This window comes from Urtica dioica, chromosome 9 (assembly GCF_054948205.1).
Source record: "Urtica dioica subsp. dioica isolate 48M chromosome 9, U.dioica_male_clone48M_v1_H2, whole genome shotgun sequence".
Classification (NCBI taxonomy): Eukaryota; Viridiplantae; Streptophyta; class Magnoliopsida; order Rosales; family Urticaceae; genus Urtica; species Urtica dioica.
Genome location: NC_142764.1, coordinates 6,171,092 through 6,186,233, shown reverse-complemented (window position 1 = coordinate 6,186,233; position 15,142 = coordinate 6,171,092). Strand labels below are relative to the sequence as shown.

At 37.9% G+C, this 15,142-nt stretch overlaps 1 protein-coding gene and 1 non-coding gene across 2 annotated transcripts; one reads left to right on the top strand and one right to left on the bottom strand.

The window, feature by feature from the left end:
* The first annotated feature begins 323 nt into the window (after window positions 1–323).
* Window positions 324–427, top strand: LOC149384698 (small nucleolar RNA R71). Its single transcript, XR_016301536.1, has one exon. It is a non-coding gene; the product is annotated as a small nucleolar RNA R71 (small nucleolar RNA).
* A 10,636-nt stretch (window positions 428–11,063) lies between these two features.
* LOC149384697 (ethylene-responsive transcription factor ERF091-like) lies at window positions 11,064–11,724 on the bottom strand. Its single transcript, XM_089626132.1, has one exon. It carries the CDS (start codon window positions 11,706–11,708, stop codon window positions 11,064–11,066), a length of 645 nt encoding a protein of 214 aa, XP_089482258.1. The 5' UTR covers window positions 11,709–11,724.
* Window positions 11,725–15,142: the final 3,418 nt, after the last annotated feature.

Genomic DNA, 15,142 nt, shown 5'->3' with positions numbered 1-15,142 from the left:
GGCCGGCACACCAGAAGCACGACTCGGGGGCGGGGGCTTGGATAGCATGAACTGTAGCTTTCTGCTCGTGGAGCGTTTTGGTGAGGTCGGCCACCTGTGCTGCGAGAGCTTTTATCAATTCCATCTCGGGCGTGACTGGCTCGCGCTTCTGAATTCTTCGCTCGGAATGACATTGGTCGTTGTTGTACGCGAGCTCCTCGAGGATGGCATGAGCTTCTTCCTCGGTCTTTTGGAAGAAAGATCCCCCTGCGGCGGAGTTGACGAGGGTGCGCGATGAAGGAGAAAGGCCGCCGTAGAAGATTTGCACCATCATCCACCCTTCGATGCCATGGTTAGGACACTTCCGCTGCAGCTCCTTGAAGCGTCCCCAAGCTTCAAATAAAGACTCACCCTCGAACTGGGAAAACGAATGGATCTCGTTGCGTCTCTTGTGCATCTTCTCGAACGGGAAGAACTTTGAGATGAATTTGACGCGCAGGTCGGCCCACGAGGTGGTGGAACCCGGCGGGAGGGAGTTGAACCACGTCTTGGCTCGGTCCCGTAGTGAAAACGGGAAGAGGCGAAGGCGGATGGCTTCGTCGGTCACGTTGTAGAGCTTGAACGTGTTGTTGATCTCGACGAAGTTGGTGAGATGGTCTTGCGGGTCTTCGGCCGGTGATCCCGAAAATTGGGATTGTTGCACCATATGGATCACGCCGGTCTTGGTTTCGAAATTCTGATTACCCGCAAGTACCGGAAGAACAATGGCCGATTGTGTGGCATCGGTCGGCGGCAGCCCGTATTGGAACAGGGTCTTGGGCTCCTCGGCGTTGTTCCTGTTCTCTTCCATTGCTCGTTCCTTTGATTCTTTTCGATTTTTTCTGCAAAATTTTTCGATCTCAGGGTTGATTGGAACGAGAGTTGATGACCCGTCTTTTCGCATACACCTTCAAAAGCAAGAAAGTGACACAAAAAGTTAGGAAACAAAAGTTAAGAAATTAAATAGCAAGAGCAAGCAAATCCGATCGCCATTGTAGACTATTCCCCGGCAACGGCGCCAAAAACTTGTTCTGATATTTTTATAACTAGCATGCAAGCGGACGTATCGAACAAGTAATAGTGTTACGTAAGTAACAGATATCGATCCCACATAGACTAGTTACTCTAGCGATTTTCTAAAACTTGATGCTAATTAATTCCAAGTAAAATTAAGAAGATGGTTGTAACAAAAGCAATAATAAAACTAAAGCAGAGAGTTAAATACGAGTTTTGCAAGAAGAGAAAGTAGGGGTCACGATTTCACCGGAACTAACTAGGACGGGGGTTTCGGGCTCGAACAACAAAATCTACTCCTATGGATGCTAATCTCACTCTATCAAACTTATTCACTAGCCTCTTTCGAGTGTTCTAGCAAACCTATGCAATTGACGGATTATTGTCCTCTCGGCATCTAATCCTATTAAAACAATCACACGCAATGAAATAAGAGTTCAAACGATTACATAAATTGCCTAGATTTTCTAACCTAGGATCAACTATGATGACATGAACAAAAGCACGATTATTTACTCTCTCTCGAGTAGCTAAACAATCCTAGATAACAGTTCTAATGGTGATCAAGCACTAGAAAGCATAACGAACAATTCATATCAAGCAATCCATAATAATGAAGGAAACAATGATTATCTAACCCTAACGAGCCCCCCAACCATTATCAATCCCGGCTACATCGCAACCCCAAAAGAAACTTAGCCTCTAATGGAATTCATAATCAACGCTAAACATAACAGAATAATTAAAAGCACTAAAATAAAGATTGAAACCAACACATAATTCATATTAAATAAAATTGATGTTCAACAGTAATTTAGAGTAATAAAATAAATAAAAGAAAGGGAAGAAAGAAGAACGATTGAATTCGGAGAAGGAGAACTCGTCGGGTTGTCAATTCCGTTGAAGAACGCTGTTTTCCTATTTCAAAAGCTCTCTAGAACAACCAAACAATAAAATAGAAACTAAAAACAAAAGGGAAGATGTGTTTTTCAGAGCTTAGAGTCTAATATATAGGTCAATGGGTGATTTTCGGAGCATATTGGGCCTTTGGAATGGCTTAATTCGCCCAAAAACATCAAAAACGGAAAGTAAGTCCGTCAAAACCCGAAGGAGGGCGCGGCGCGCTGTCGACTATGCGCGGCGCGCGGTCCGAACTCCAGGTTATGCGCGGAGCGCGCATAAGACTCTGTGCATTTTCACGATTTGCGCTCCCAGTATGCGCGGCGCGCGGTCTCGAAGTCTGCCATCGCGCGGCGCGCAAAGTGATGCGCGCGGCGCGCGGTTGTCGCCAATTTCTTGCTTGTCTCTTTTTGACTCTATTTCGACCGTTTTGTCTCAAAATCCCGTCCTCTTTCCACGATATTGATTGTATACGCGACGCTCTATTACTCCTCGGAACCTGAAACTACTCAAAAACCTACTAAAAACCATTAAAATACTTGAGGACTCGTCGGTTTTTGGTTCGGGAAATAGGAGTTTTACGCGTGATTAACGTACCTATCAGGAAGCAACGGTGCATAGGGAATATATTTGACCTTTCTCGATACGGGTTGTACCTTGAGGATCTTGATCACGAAGTGACTATATCAGTGGACAGTCGTCACGATGAGTAAATATAATTCTAGTTTAAAGGAGGGTTCATTCTTGGCTTACATAGTGGAGTATTTGACCAAGATTAGACGAATTGATGGAAAAAGAGAAAGGATTTTTTTTGTCTTTTTCATCGGATTTGCTAAGCTTCTATTACTAGATTCATAGTCCCCGATTCGGCTCTAAGAAAGAGGATAAGAACTCTCTGGTAATAATGAATATTATTATTACAATCTCACAGATGTAAATTGTATAAAGCATTCATTTGGAAATTCGTCCATTTCCCGAATTAAATATTTATTGTTGAATTAATTATTTATTGTTGGATCAAGTAAATAATTAATTGAATTTTTAATTTGGGCCAAATGGACACTGTAAAAGTTGAAATTCCTTGGCCCATTACCAGTCACCATGGGCGCCTACTTTGGGTAGAAAATACCCAATATCTCTCTTTATTTAGTTGCTAGATTTATGGAAAAAAAAATCAGGTAACTAATTACATAAGAGAGAGAATAATAATAGTTGATATATTCTTTCTCACTTGAATAAGAAAATTAAATATTTTCCTTTATTCTCTCTCATAATTAATTTTCTAATATCTAGGAGAATAATAATGGTAGACATATTCTCTCCATTAAATAAGGAAATAAGATATTGTCCTCATTATTCTAAAATATCTAGATTTCTCAAATATATGAGAAAAATAAGGAAATATAATATCCTAGATTATGATATGACGGATAAGAGAAAAACGTAGGATTTGTAGTCAAGATCCAACGGTTCATGCTTAACTACAAAATATGAAAGAATAAAGGAGAATAAAATATATCTAGGAGATTCCTAGAATATCTCTTTTCTACCACTATAAATATCGGTCTAAGGGAAAGCAAAAAACACAGAAATTGATAGCTAAAAATTTCGACCAACTCCCATGTGTTGGACAAAATTCTCTCTCTCATTCTCCCTCGGAGTTCCATGATTCCATTTTCATAAACACGGTACGATATGAAATAATATATCAGAGTCGTTGTGAGATTCAGAGTGTGCCCACACTTTCATCTTATTCGTTTCGGAGATTACGTTTCGGAAGACTAAGGTGCCATCATCAAGCATCACCACGAGAATACCCGGAGTTCTGATCGTAGGAGCTAAATCTAGAAGATTGAGTTATTGGAGCTCAGAACGGGATCTTGAAGAGCTTGATTAAAGTTTCTGTAGCTAAGGAGAAATCCATAAGTTTTCTAATGACTCTTCTCTTTAATTCAGTTGCTTTATATTGTTCTCATGCTTAATATTAATTAATGAAAATCTAGATCTTGTTATATAATCAATGTTAATTAGCTCTTGTTAGTGTAATTAATTTCTGCATGGTTCTATTGGTGCATAATCACCAACAATGCTCTTCAAGACACCCCACGAGGCGCATCAAAGTCATCTCTCACGACGCACCTAATTCGCCATACTTGGCGCACCCCAAGACTCCCCACGAGACGCATCAAAGTCGTGTCTCATGACACACCTAAGTCTCTATACTTGGCGCTCTCCAAGATGGCCCATGAGGCACATAAAAGCCGTCTCTCACAACGCATTCAAAGACGTCATACATACAAATATCGCTAAAAAGAGACTTCTAAGACCTAATCAGTGCAAAGACGGACTCACCTAAATGACAATGCGATTGCTAGGAGAATAAGGTCGAACCCCGCTGAGAATGGAAGACTTGTCAAAAGAATGGGCAAGGAAACTTGCCAACCGACACGACTATTCGGAATAAGAGCAAACATTTAATAACCAAAATGAGCAGACTTGTTCAGAGGTCAACAAAGAGGTACCATTCCAACAGGAAAAGAAAAGACATCTCATAAATTAAAAGAGCATCTGCTCATAGGTTCCTACAAAGCAAGCGCTAAGTTAAATGCGCTGAAAAGGGAAAACTCCTAAAAAGCAAGCGCTAAGAGAAGTGCGCTAAAAAAAAAATTCCTAAGTAAAGCAGCGCGCTAAACACTTGCGCAAAAAAAAAAAAACCAACTATTCAAAGTTGACAGGTTCATTATCGTGGCTACCCTAAGGGTCTAGAGTAGGATCAGCTTCGTCGAGCGGCCGGAACAAGCAGTTAAAGAAGGTGAACGTCACCCCCCGAGAGAAATTCTCGGCCATGATGGTCTCCCGACACTCTACCGTTGTGGCACGCCGTGCCTTCTAGATTCGATGTCAAAGTCGTCCTGCATGTCAAATGCAAGTTGCATCGCTTCAGCCTTCTCCTGGGCAAGCCGAGACACCTCCTCCGCTAAATAGTTGCGCTCGCGCTCCGCCCAAACACATGTAGCCTCGCTCATCATGAGTTGGGTTTGCATGACCTCGCTCGTCATGAGTTGTGTTTGCATGATCTCCACCTCTTCTGTTCGAGTGTTCAACTGACGCCTATGGTCCTGCACCTCGATGCGGAAGACTTCCACCGTACGGGTCTCTCATTAAGAAGGCTTGCGCTCCATGGCCAGCTAGCTTTCCATCTTCACGATCAATGATCGAGCACGATCGCATTGGTCGCAAACGACTCCCAACAAAACGATTACGGTGTATAATTTTTTTTTTACATTTATTTTAACCATTAGGAAAATAGTCAACTTAAATATTTGACATTGCTAAATAGCCAACGTTTGGTAATATTAGGTAAATAGTCACTCTCAGACGTAAAATCTTAGGTAAATAGCCACTTTCATATACCAAACGTTGGCTATTTAACAATGCCAAATGCTTAAATGAGCTATTATCCTAATGGACCCTTTTCCTAAAGTTTACTGTTTCTCCAGGATTGTTAGCAAAAGATCTTTTACGTATATTTTTTCTGCTTGAATGGTTACGGAAAACCCTAATTCAAACTCAAGATGTGTTGACCACTATAAAAGAATACTTTTGCCTTAAGTGTTCTTTGACGCATTCATCCACACAAGGGAAAATATCAACAATATCCCTTGAGTCTAATCGAAATGCGCAATGTATCTTTTTTAGCTATAAGAAATATCATAAATCTCCTAAGTTTAATATAAATGATACATATTTTTTCCTAAAAATATGTTGTATCTCAAATACCGGCCTTTTCGTTTATTTTTCACAAAAAATAAAAAAATTTAAAATTTAACTTCCCAAAATACCTTTACTAAAATAAATATTTATTTACTATTTTATAAAAATAATATCAAAACCTATCTTTATAAAAAAAATTCCCTAATTTTTTATAAAGAAAGATTTTTTTCAATTATATATAATAGAAAATAAAGAGTTATTTCATTAAGGACATTAGGAGTTCACGGTCCGGTCTAAAAAACTGGTTAGAAAATCTAACCAGACCTATTTAAACGGTTAAAAAAATTAAACTGGACCAGACCAAATAAGAAAAAAAATCGAACCGGACCAAAACCGGTTTAAATGGTCCGGTTCATTCTGGTTTAAGCTTTAAACCGTTATTGACCGTTTAGACCATTTGAGGTGGCCGTTTTGGACTGTTAGACCTTTTTAGACTATTTTAAACCAGACCTTTTTATTTTAACCTTTTTATCTTAAATAGTAACCAGTCTCGTTCTCTCTTAGACCGTTTTGGACTGTTTTCGACCGGACTGTCTTAGACATGAGTTTTTTAGACATATCTTTTTCTTGAACTTTTATTTAAATACTAACCTGTCCGATCCGGTCTAAACCATGGTTTAAAATATTTAGACCGGACCGGACCGTTTAAAAGTTCAAACCGGACCGGTGAAATTTTAAACCGTTTAAAAACAGACCAATGGTGTAAAAACGAATGGTCCGGCTTACGATTTTACCGGTTTTTTGTGCCTCCCTAAATGGCATTTTGGGGAGTTTATTTTTTTGAATTAACGAAATGGTGGTATTTGCAATATAACCTACTTTTATGAGAGTTATATATCATTTACATAAAACTGAGGGGAAATGTGTGATATTAAACCACGCATTTCGATTAAACATTAGGGATACTGTTGATATTTTTCCTTCACATAAGTAGGATTCTTAGACGTGCAAGACAAGTGGACTGGGAAACTAAGTATGTCGTATATGTAGTGATTTTGTCTAGATGCTATTCTTAATTCATAAAGTGTTGGAGTCTTGTTTAAATTTTAGTCTTTCGTGATTGAACATTCGCGATCGTTTATATTGAAGATTACCAAAAGCTTGGGGAGTGTTTGAGAGTGAAAGTGAAGGGAGCTCATACTCAAGGGGATTGCTTGAGTTGAAAATCACGGGTACTGTTATGTGGGATTTTTCCCCATCCAAAAACATTAAAACCCAACCTAAACGAGAAAGCGTGGCGAGCCCGGTCCAATGAGTAGAGCCCGGAATTAAGACAAGCCAGGCTCGCCCCCAAGGGGACACCCCTCTCGTCCTGACGTCAAAGGTCGACTCATGCCTCCATGACATCCAGCATTAGCGACAAGGGTCAACTTCCACCCTCATTCCACCCCGACAACGAAGGTCGACCTCTACCATCGTCCAGCCTCAGAGACCGGGGTCGACCCCTACCCTCACAGCGACGAGGGTCGACCTGTACCCTCATCCAGCCTCGGAGACCAGGGTCGACCTCCACCCTTATAGCGACGAGGGTTGACCCCTACCCTCATCACAGTGACGAGGGTTGACCTCTACCCCCGTCCAGCCTCGGAGACCAGGGGCGACTTCTACCCCTGTCCAACCTCGGAGACCAGGGTTGACCCTCAACCCTCATAGCAACGAGGGCCGACCTCTACCCCCGTCCAGCCTCGGAGACCAGGGTCGACCTCCACCCTCATAGCGACGAGGGTCGACCTCTACCCTCATCCAGCCTCGGAGACCGGGGTCGGCCTCTACCCTCATGGTGACAGAAGGTTGGCCTCTACCCCGTATCTAAAAGAAGGATTCGAGTAAATGACGATCTTACCCCAACGTATCACACCCCTATAAATACCCACAATCTCCTCATTTGGAGGTAAGTTTGCTCACACTTACAAAACCTTTGTTTCTCTCTCATTAGAGCTTCTCTCTCTAGAACATTGAAGCAAAACACCTGGACTAATGTTGAGCATCGGAGTGCCCGCCGGAGGAAACCCCTCCGGGGTTCTTTAGCTCACGTTTATCTCCTTTTCAGGTAAAGAGTCGTCGGAAACTCCTTTCCGGCACGGCGGGGCGACAAGTCACTACAACATAACGGGTCATTTACGGCGCTCAAAAAGTGACGCTATAGGAGATTTGCGTCACTTTTGGTGTGCCGTTATATCGGCCGACGCTCTTGCTCTAAAGCGTCACTTATTTAGAAGCGACGTTCCACGTGGATCCACGTTGGATTTGGCGCTGGATTGGGTGAGGCGTCGCTTGTTGAAAAGTGATGGTATAGAGTTTTGCGTCACTTGTTTTTCAAGTGATGCTTTATTTAAAAAGTGATGTTATAGAGTTGGGCGTCACTTGTTTTTCTGGTGATGGCTTAGGCAATAAAAAGTGATGCTATAGAGCTGAACGTCACTTGTTTTTCAGGTGATGGCTTAGGTAATCTTTTTTTTTAATTGATAAATAATTTCGATTTGCCAATAAAAACCTATAGCAATTGATTCCAAATACGTACGCACAAAAAAAAAATAGTAGCAATGAGTCTGGTTTCAAGCAAAAAAAATTAAAAAAAAAACAGTAGCAATGAGTCTGGTTTCAAGCAAAAAAAAGTAAAAAAAAAAAAAACAGCTTTAGATTCACACCGCACTGTAATTGTGCCTTCGGAGCTTGGATACGGCGAAAATAGCAGCAATGAGTTTCACCCTCTCCTTTCTCTTCTCTGTCTTCTTCACATTTTTTTGCAGCCTGAAACCACACTTTTCTACTCAATATCGAACTTCTTTAAGTGATCTCCCATATAATAAAAAGCAATTTTATTTTGTCCTTGAATAATTTTATTTCTAGCATGTGCAATCATTTAAAAAATTTATATCCATACAAGTATTTCTGGAAAACATGACATACAAAAAATTAACTTCTCAGAATCTTAAATCATTAAGCACTTTGACCAAAACTAAAATTATGACACATTAGTTTTTTCCCACTATAACTATATAAACTATAACATTTAATGGCAAATATGAACCTATCCAAACAACATTTGAAAATCTTCACACATTCTCCAATTAAATATACAGCTTTTATGATTGCTTTAAAATTATTGATAAATTAAGTTGGCCGGACTGTTTTCCGAAATTAAATACGAACTGTAATTCGTCATGCATTCTAACATTAGCTGCCTAAATTCAAATAACAGATATAAAAGACTATTATGTGTTATATGTAATATCATATTCTGTTTGTGTTTTTAAAAACATATAATATGCTAACTCTCTTAAACATTTAGGGGAAACACAGCAAGATCTCGACAAAACAAAATTCATTAATAAAAATTTGCTTACCGACAATGATTTTGTACGGCTTGGTGTTTCATGAACCGGAGATGGTACGTATGGTTCAGGTATACATGGAGGAACATGATTGCTTGGCCTCATCGCCTTCGGATTTTGCGGTGGGGGATGCGGGGATATGCTTTTTGCATGACTTATACAAAGTTCAAGTTCCTACATAAAAACAGGATTATTAGGTATATACATGTGAATTTATGTATATCTATTTGTTATTACCATATATACCTCATCAGTGAAATTTGGCAAACGCTGAGGTGTGCGAGGCGACTTTCAATCTTTACGTTCATGAGGTTGGCTCTTTTTTTTTTCTTCTTTTGACGCGACACCCGAGCTTCAACCTCTTCCACATATGGCTCCTAATTCAACAAAAGAAGTTCGAATTAAAAACAAAAAAAATAGCCAGTACCACACAAAAAACAATTTTCAGTTGAACTCAAGTCTGATAAACAAAAATAAAAATTCCACTAATCATTTGAACATAAGCAAAACTGAAATCTTAGACTGAGCATATCACTATTTGAATAAACTAGAGTTCAGGAGCAAATCGTCAATTAAAAAAACAATAAGAATCAAAAGGGTCAATGTTTCACCACCCATACATTTAGAGGGCATGGATGCGAAATTACAAAAAAAAAAAAAAAAAAAAAGAAGTACTAAATAAACCCATATAACTTAAAACACATATTTTCACAAATCATTGTTCGAAACACACAGAATGTACTCTATAAATCCAAAACATTGTTTACAAATCCATTATTTCGAAGCCCATTTTTGTACTAGTGAGTGCCGAGACAACTTCCCCGTTCGATCACCGCGCGATCATAGGATCCGGCCCTAGACCGAACCACAAGCCGGTTTTCGCGTTGATCCATTTTCAGGCATTAACAGGTACTATTGACTATTTTTTATATAGTGAATTTCATTTTCACTTGGGATAACAGCCCTCCATAGTAGGTGATGTTATATTGAACTGAGTTATTATTTTTCATGTCATTTACTTTTGCGCACAATTTTATATTTTGAAAAATAAATTCAAAATAACAATTTGAAACTAATTGATTAGCAAAATAGCCCAAGTTTCAAATTTTCAACAAAGTAGCCAAAGTTACGTTGTCAATTTCTTTTTGACACCAAGATTAAATATTTTGACATAGCTATATAGCCATTTGACTTATAGCGTTTTGTATAATAACCAACCTTTTGTTAATTTTCTGTAAATAGACACCTCAATTTATTTACGGTATTCAAAAAGACAAAAAAAACCAAAAACATGCGGGAATGTTTTTGGGTATTTTTTTTCTTTTTGAGTGCCGCAAATAAATAGAGGTGATTATTTACAAAAAAATATTACAAAAAGTTTGACTAGCAATTCTTAGACTTTCGGTGGCTTATTTAACTATTTATTTTTTTGTTTATTATAAACAATTTATAACTTTAAAAAATATTAATCCTAAGTTAAATTTTGTTTTTGAAATTTGATTACTACACATTTTGAAAATTCCTCTAATTTTAACTAAATTTTAGCTATTTTACATATCCTTAATTTTTAATCATCTATTTATTCAAATAACCCTTATATTTTCTATCTAATGTGTCGTATTATCGCGTACACTAATTTTTCATTGTATCCGACACTCATATTATATCTGAGACTAGAAAGAATTTTAGTGTGGGACAACTTTTACCTTCTTAAAGGTCGGTTTTAATTGGATACTATGTTCTTTAAAAAAATCGTCCGAGATTGAGGAATACGAAGTTCTCAATACAATTCTAAATTATTTTAGCTAAAAAGAATTTGGAAGCAAATATTTAGATTAGTATTTTTACAAGAAAGGTACATCAACCGATCGCACATCCATAAAATTATATATAATATTGATCTATACTAATACATGAATAATGTTTTTTTATTTTTATTTTTCTACGTTCACGAATATATATGTATATATATATATATATATATGATAGTCCTATATGTAAATATTCAATAAATAAATTGAATTACAAAGAGGCCAACAAACTATCCAAATAATCACTCCCCAAATCTTGGAACTCAAATATTTCCACAGAACTAGTCTTCGGTTTCTTAACAATCTTCATCAATTCGTCACAACCATCATCATCATCGAAAGCATCATCGTGATCAACGTCCTTATAACCAAGTGATTTCCAATCTCTTGATCCCCGCTTCGCAACTATTGGACCACCACAACAAGACAAAGAAGAAGAAGGATCATGATCAGGGTCAAGCCCTAGGGCTTTGGCAACGGTCTCTAGAGGGAAGTTGAGGGAGGCCTTGGCCGGGCCCCGGATTGTAAGGGCCGCCTTGTCGTACGCCATGGCAGCCTCCTCGGCCGTCCCGAACGTCCCGAGCCACACGCGGGCCCCACCGCCACCTGTCCTCGAGTCCCTAATCTCTGCCGCGTACTTCCCCCAGGGCCGCCTCCGGACCCCGCGGTAGCGCCTCTCCTCCGTCTTCCTCTCCCGTGGAGGCGGGCCCACCCCGGGCCGCCACCCGAGCCTGGGAAGCTCTTCCCATGCTGACGTGTCACCCCCTAGTTTTGATGAGGCTGTTGTTACCTCTTTGCTACTATTGTTGATGTAGTTTGCCCAAACATTCTCAAGTGTTATTGCTTGACTGCCCATTTTTTTGAGTAATAATCTCTCTCTCTCTCTCTCTCATTCTATCCACATATATATATATATATATATATATATATATATATATATATATATATACGTGTGTGTGTTTGTACAGCGGATTATACGATGTGATACAGGTTGGAGATGAAATACGATGAATATGTTTGGGAATGTTGTATTTCACGTGATCAGCAGCTGAATTTCTGGAGGGAATTAGGGTATTCAGGGACTTCGTGATGGATTAGTTTATTATTATTATTATACATATATATTATTTATCGTTGACTTGTGCACTTCTTCTGTTTGTGCTAATCATTTCTATGGTGTTATCGATGTTGATCCTCTGAACTTTCGTTTGTTAACACAACGCGGCTTGAATTCGTGAATTAAAGCATAAGAAACTGAGGTGGTATGAGGAGAATGAAGAGCTGGCTTAGGATTGTACGTTTGACTTTATTATTCTGCCGTATATTTCTTGCTTAGCCTACAAGTTTCGTCTTCCCCATTTTTTATTTAATTTTGTGTACACGTACCTACATGCCTCTATATTCAATGTTTATTTAATGAATAAAACGGCGGTAAATCAAGGTAATAAAATATAGATTTAGATTTCGGAGCCAATAAAACAAAAGGACTATTAGAGAAGGTTCTTAAGGAGCTTAAAATAGGTAAAAACATTAGTTAATAACTTATCCTACTCATGACTTCGATATACAGACAATTATAAATTTTTCTTTTTAAAAGAAGCTATGCTAATGTTGAAATTCTATTCCCTCTACCAGGGTATTTAAGAAGTTCAGGGTTGTTCACTTCCCAGACAGACCATATTCCTTTACCAGCTAGCTCTTTATAGATCTAGATATTATCTGTCAACACCATATTATTAGATGACAGAATGCTCTCTCATTCTAGATAATCTGTATCTTGAACTTTAATGCAAACCATCCAGGGTGTATATTGATTAATTTAACGATTCTTTCATCATGTTCACTAGAGTTTTAGGGATGTTTTAAGCAAAGCAAAAACCTATAAAATTGGATAAGTTTTTTTTTTAATAAAACAACAAATTTCAATCCTAGTTGAAATTGTTATTTTTTTTATAAATTGTTGAGGGTTGCAATGTTACACATATAATAAAAATTTTATAATGTTTGGAAGTCGAAGGAAATAAATGTTATTTTTCTGATCAAAATCAAATTTGATAACATGATAAATGGATGTTGAGGTTTATAATGGTACACAATATATAATAATAAATAATAATAATAATCTATAATGTTTCGAGGTCCAAAAGAAAATACTTCGTCTTTTAAATACTGTCATTCATAAGGATAAAGTGTTAAAAAATGAGAAAAAGTACTATATGATAATAAATATAAAAGATGGTAAAAACCAAAGAGGAGACCTTGGAACGTATACTACTGTTATCCAATAAATATAATTTTATGTGCGAAAAAAAAATGGGCTGCCAACTTTATATTATTTTTGGGCCAGAAAACAAGTACATGGCCACCTTTATAAAAAAGGAAGATTTTCGATTCGTAGGCTGGTAAAACATATAAATTGAAATTAATAATAATAAAATCCACACGCTTGACCATTTAAAATTTAGGATAAAGCTGATTGCAGTGAAACAGGAGGGAAATGACACGGTAATTGCAAATGCAAGGGATATTGCTGAGATGTTGGAATTTTCAATACAATATTGTATTTGAAATGAGAAATAGATAGTAGTGAGTTCCCGATATAAAAAACAGTAGGTAGGTATTTGAATAGGACAGATGTATGGTTGCAAAATGAGCAAGCGGTTTGACAATCCCTTCCTTTCATCTATGGCTAACACTGGACAAAATAAAGCTTTATACATGATAAAAAGTATGTCTGCTTCTCGAAAATAAAATAGACACGAGAAAAAGACACGACAAATCGCATCTATACTTCAAAATCGAAACAAAACAAAACTCTCGCCAAAATGGTAAGAGAATGGTTAATAGCTTGTGACCAGCGATGATCCGCTCCTTCGATGAGATTGAAGAGAACTTTCTGACCTGATTTGCAGCCTCGTAATGTTCAAAAGAAGATCACGATGTACATGTGGTCCATAAGTCAGGAGAGCGGCGAATCGCTGCACATGTACATTTCTTGATTCACTCATGAATTGAATAAGGTGGAGTTATTTGACGATCTAGATGCCATATATAGTAGCCATGATCGGTGAATTCCACTAACAATTTTTTAAATCAATAGTATGAAGGATGCAATCCACCACATGGCTAAATTTGATGTCCTGAGCCATGAGATATATGGGATTCGAGGACTACATCGACGGCCGAAGGACCAACGAACGAAGTAATAGTTGTAGACACGATCCCATGAATGAATAAAACTATTCTAGAAAGGGAAGAAATAAAGGAGGAAAAATTGCAAGCACCCCAATCTCAGCTAGTCAAAATCCACAAATAACGGATAGCTTTCAAAAAATATTCACAATTTACACCTCTACAACCACACTAAGAATTTGGTTGTACAAATAGAAAAGTTCATGGGCCTAAAAAAATATCCTGCAATGCAATATAATTAAGAGAAAGTAGTGTGAGTTTCATCGTGAAAACTGTCACTTGACCTTTGAATAGACAAACTAAAAATGAAAATTGTGAGCGTTTACTTATGTATCTACGTTTCATTATTGATTATGTTATACGTTATACTCTATACGAGATAACATGAAGTTATTGAAGAACTCACTGATGCGAGATGGAAATATGATATACATGATTCAAAATACACTAGTTGATATGTATTTTCTTTGGAAGATGGGGTTATCTCTTGGAAATCTTTCTAAAAACTGTGATGAAATCTTAATTTTTACATCGGATAAATGCGGCGAAACGGCCTAATAGTTAAGGAACTTCGTGGATGATATTTTGAATCGGACAAAACTTGTGTGTGCAATATATCAATATTGTGTAAATAATTCAGTGATTGGTAAAGCACAATATGTTATGTACAATGGTAAGTCTAGAAATACACGACGACGATATAATAATATGAATTTGTTAAAAAGAAAGTTAAAAATAGAATTTTACGGATCCACCGTTTATACTTGTGACTCAAGCGAAGCAAGTGTTTTACATCCAAGATCTCGTTAAGGGTCGCGAATGGGAAATCGTTCAGGAATGCAATCATCGAGGGATATGGGACATTCCTGAAGTTGACCTGACCACTTCAGCATCGATTCCGTTGACAATAGAATTGTCAAATATCGACCGTCTTAATCATCGACACGAAACCACTACGACCGAGCTTGTTACTGTTCTTGAAGATGATGAAGAAGTGGATGAAGAAGATGAGGCATGCGCCGTTTTTGACGGAGACGATGTTGATGTCGATACTAACATTACATCGAGTGACAACGATGAATGACTAACACCACGTAA

Excerpts from the sequence above, each read along its gene's own strand:
- LOC149384697 (XM_089626132.1), bottom strand. The coding sequence starts at position 11,708 with ATGGGCAGTCAAGCAATAACACTTGAGAATGTTTGGGCAAACTACATC.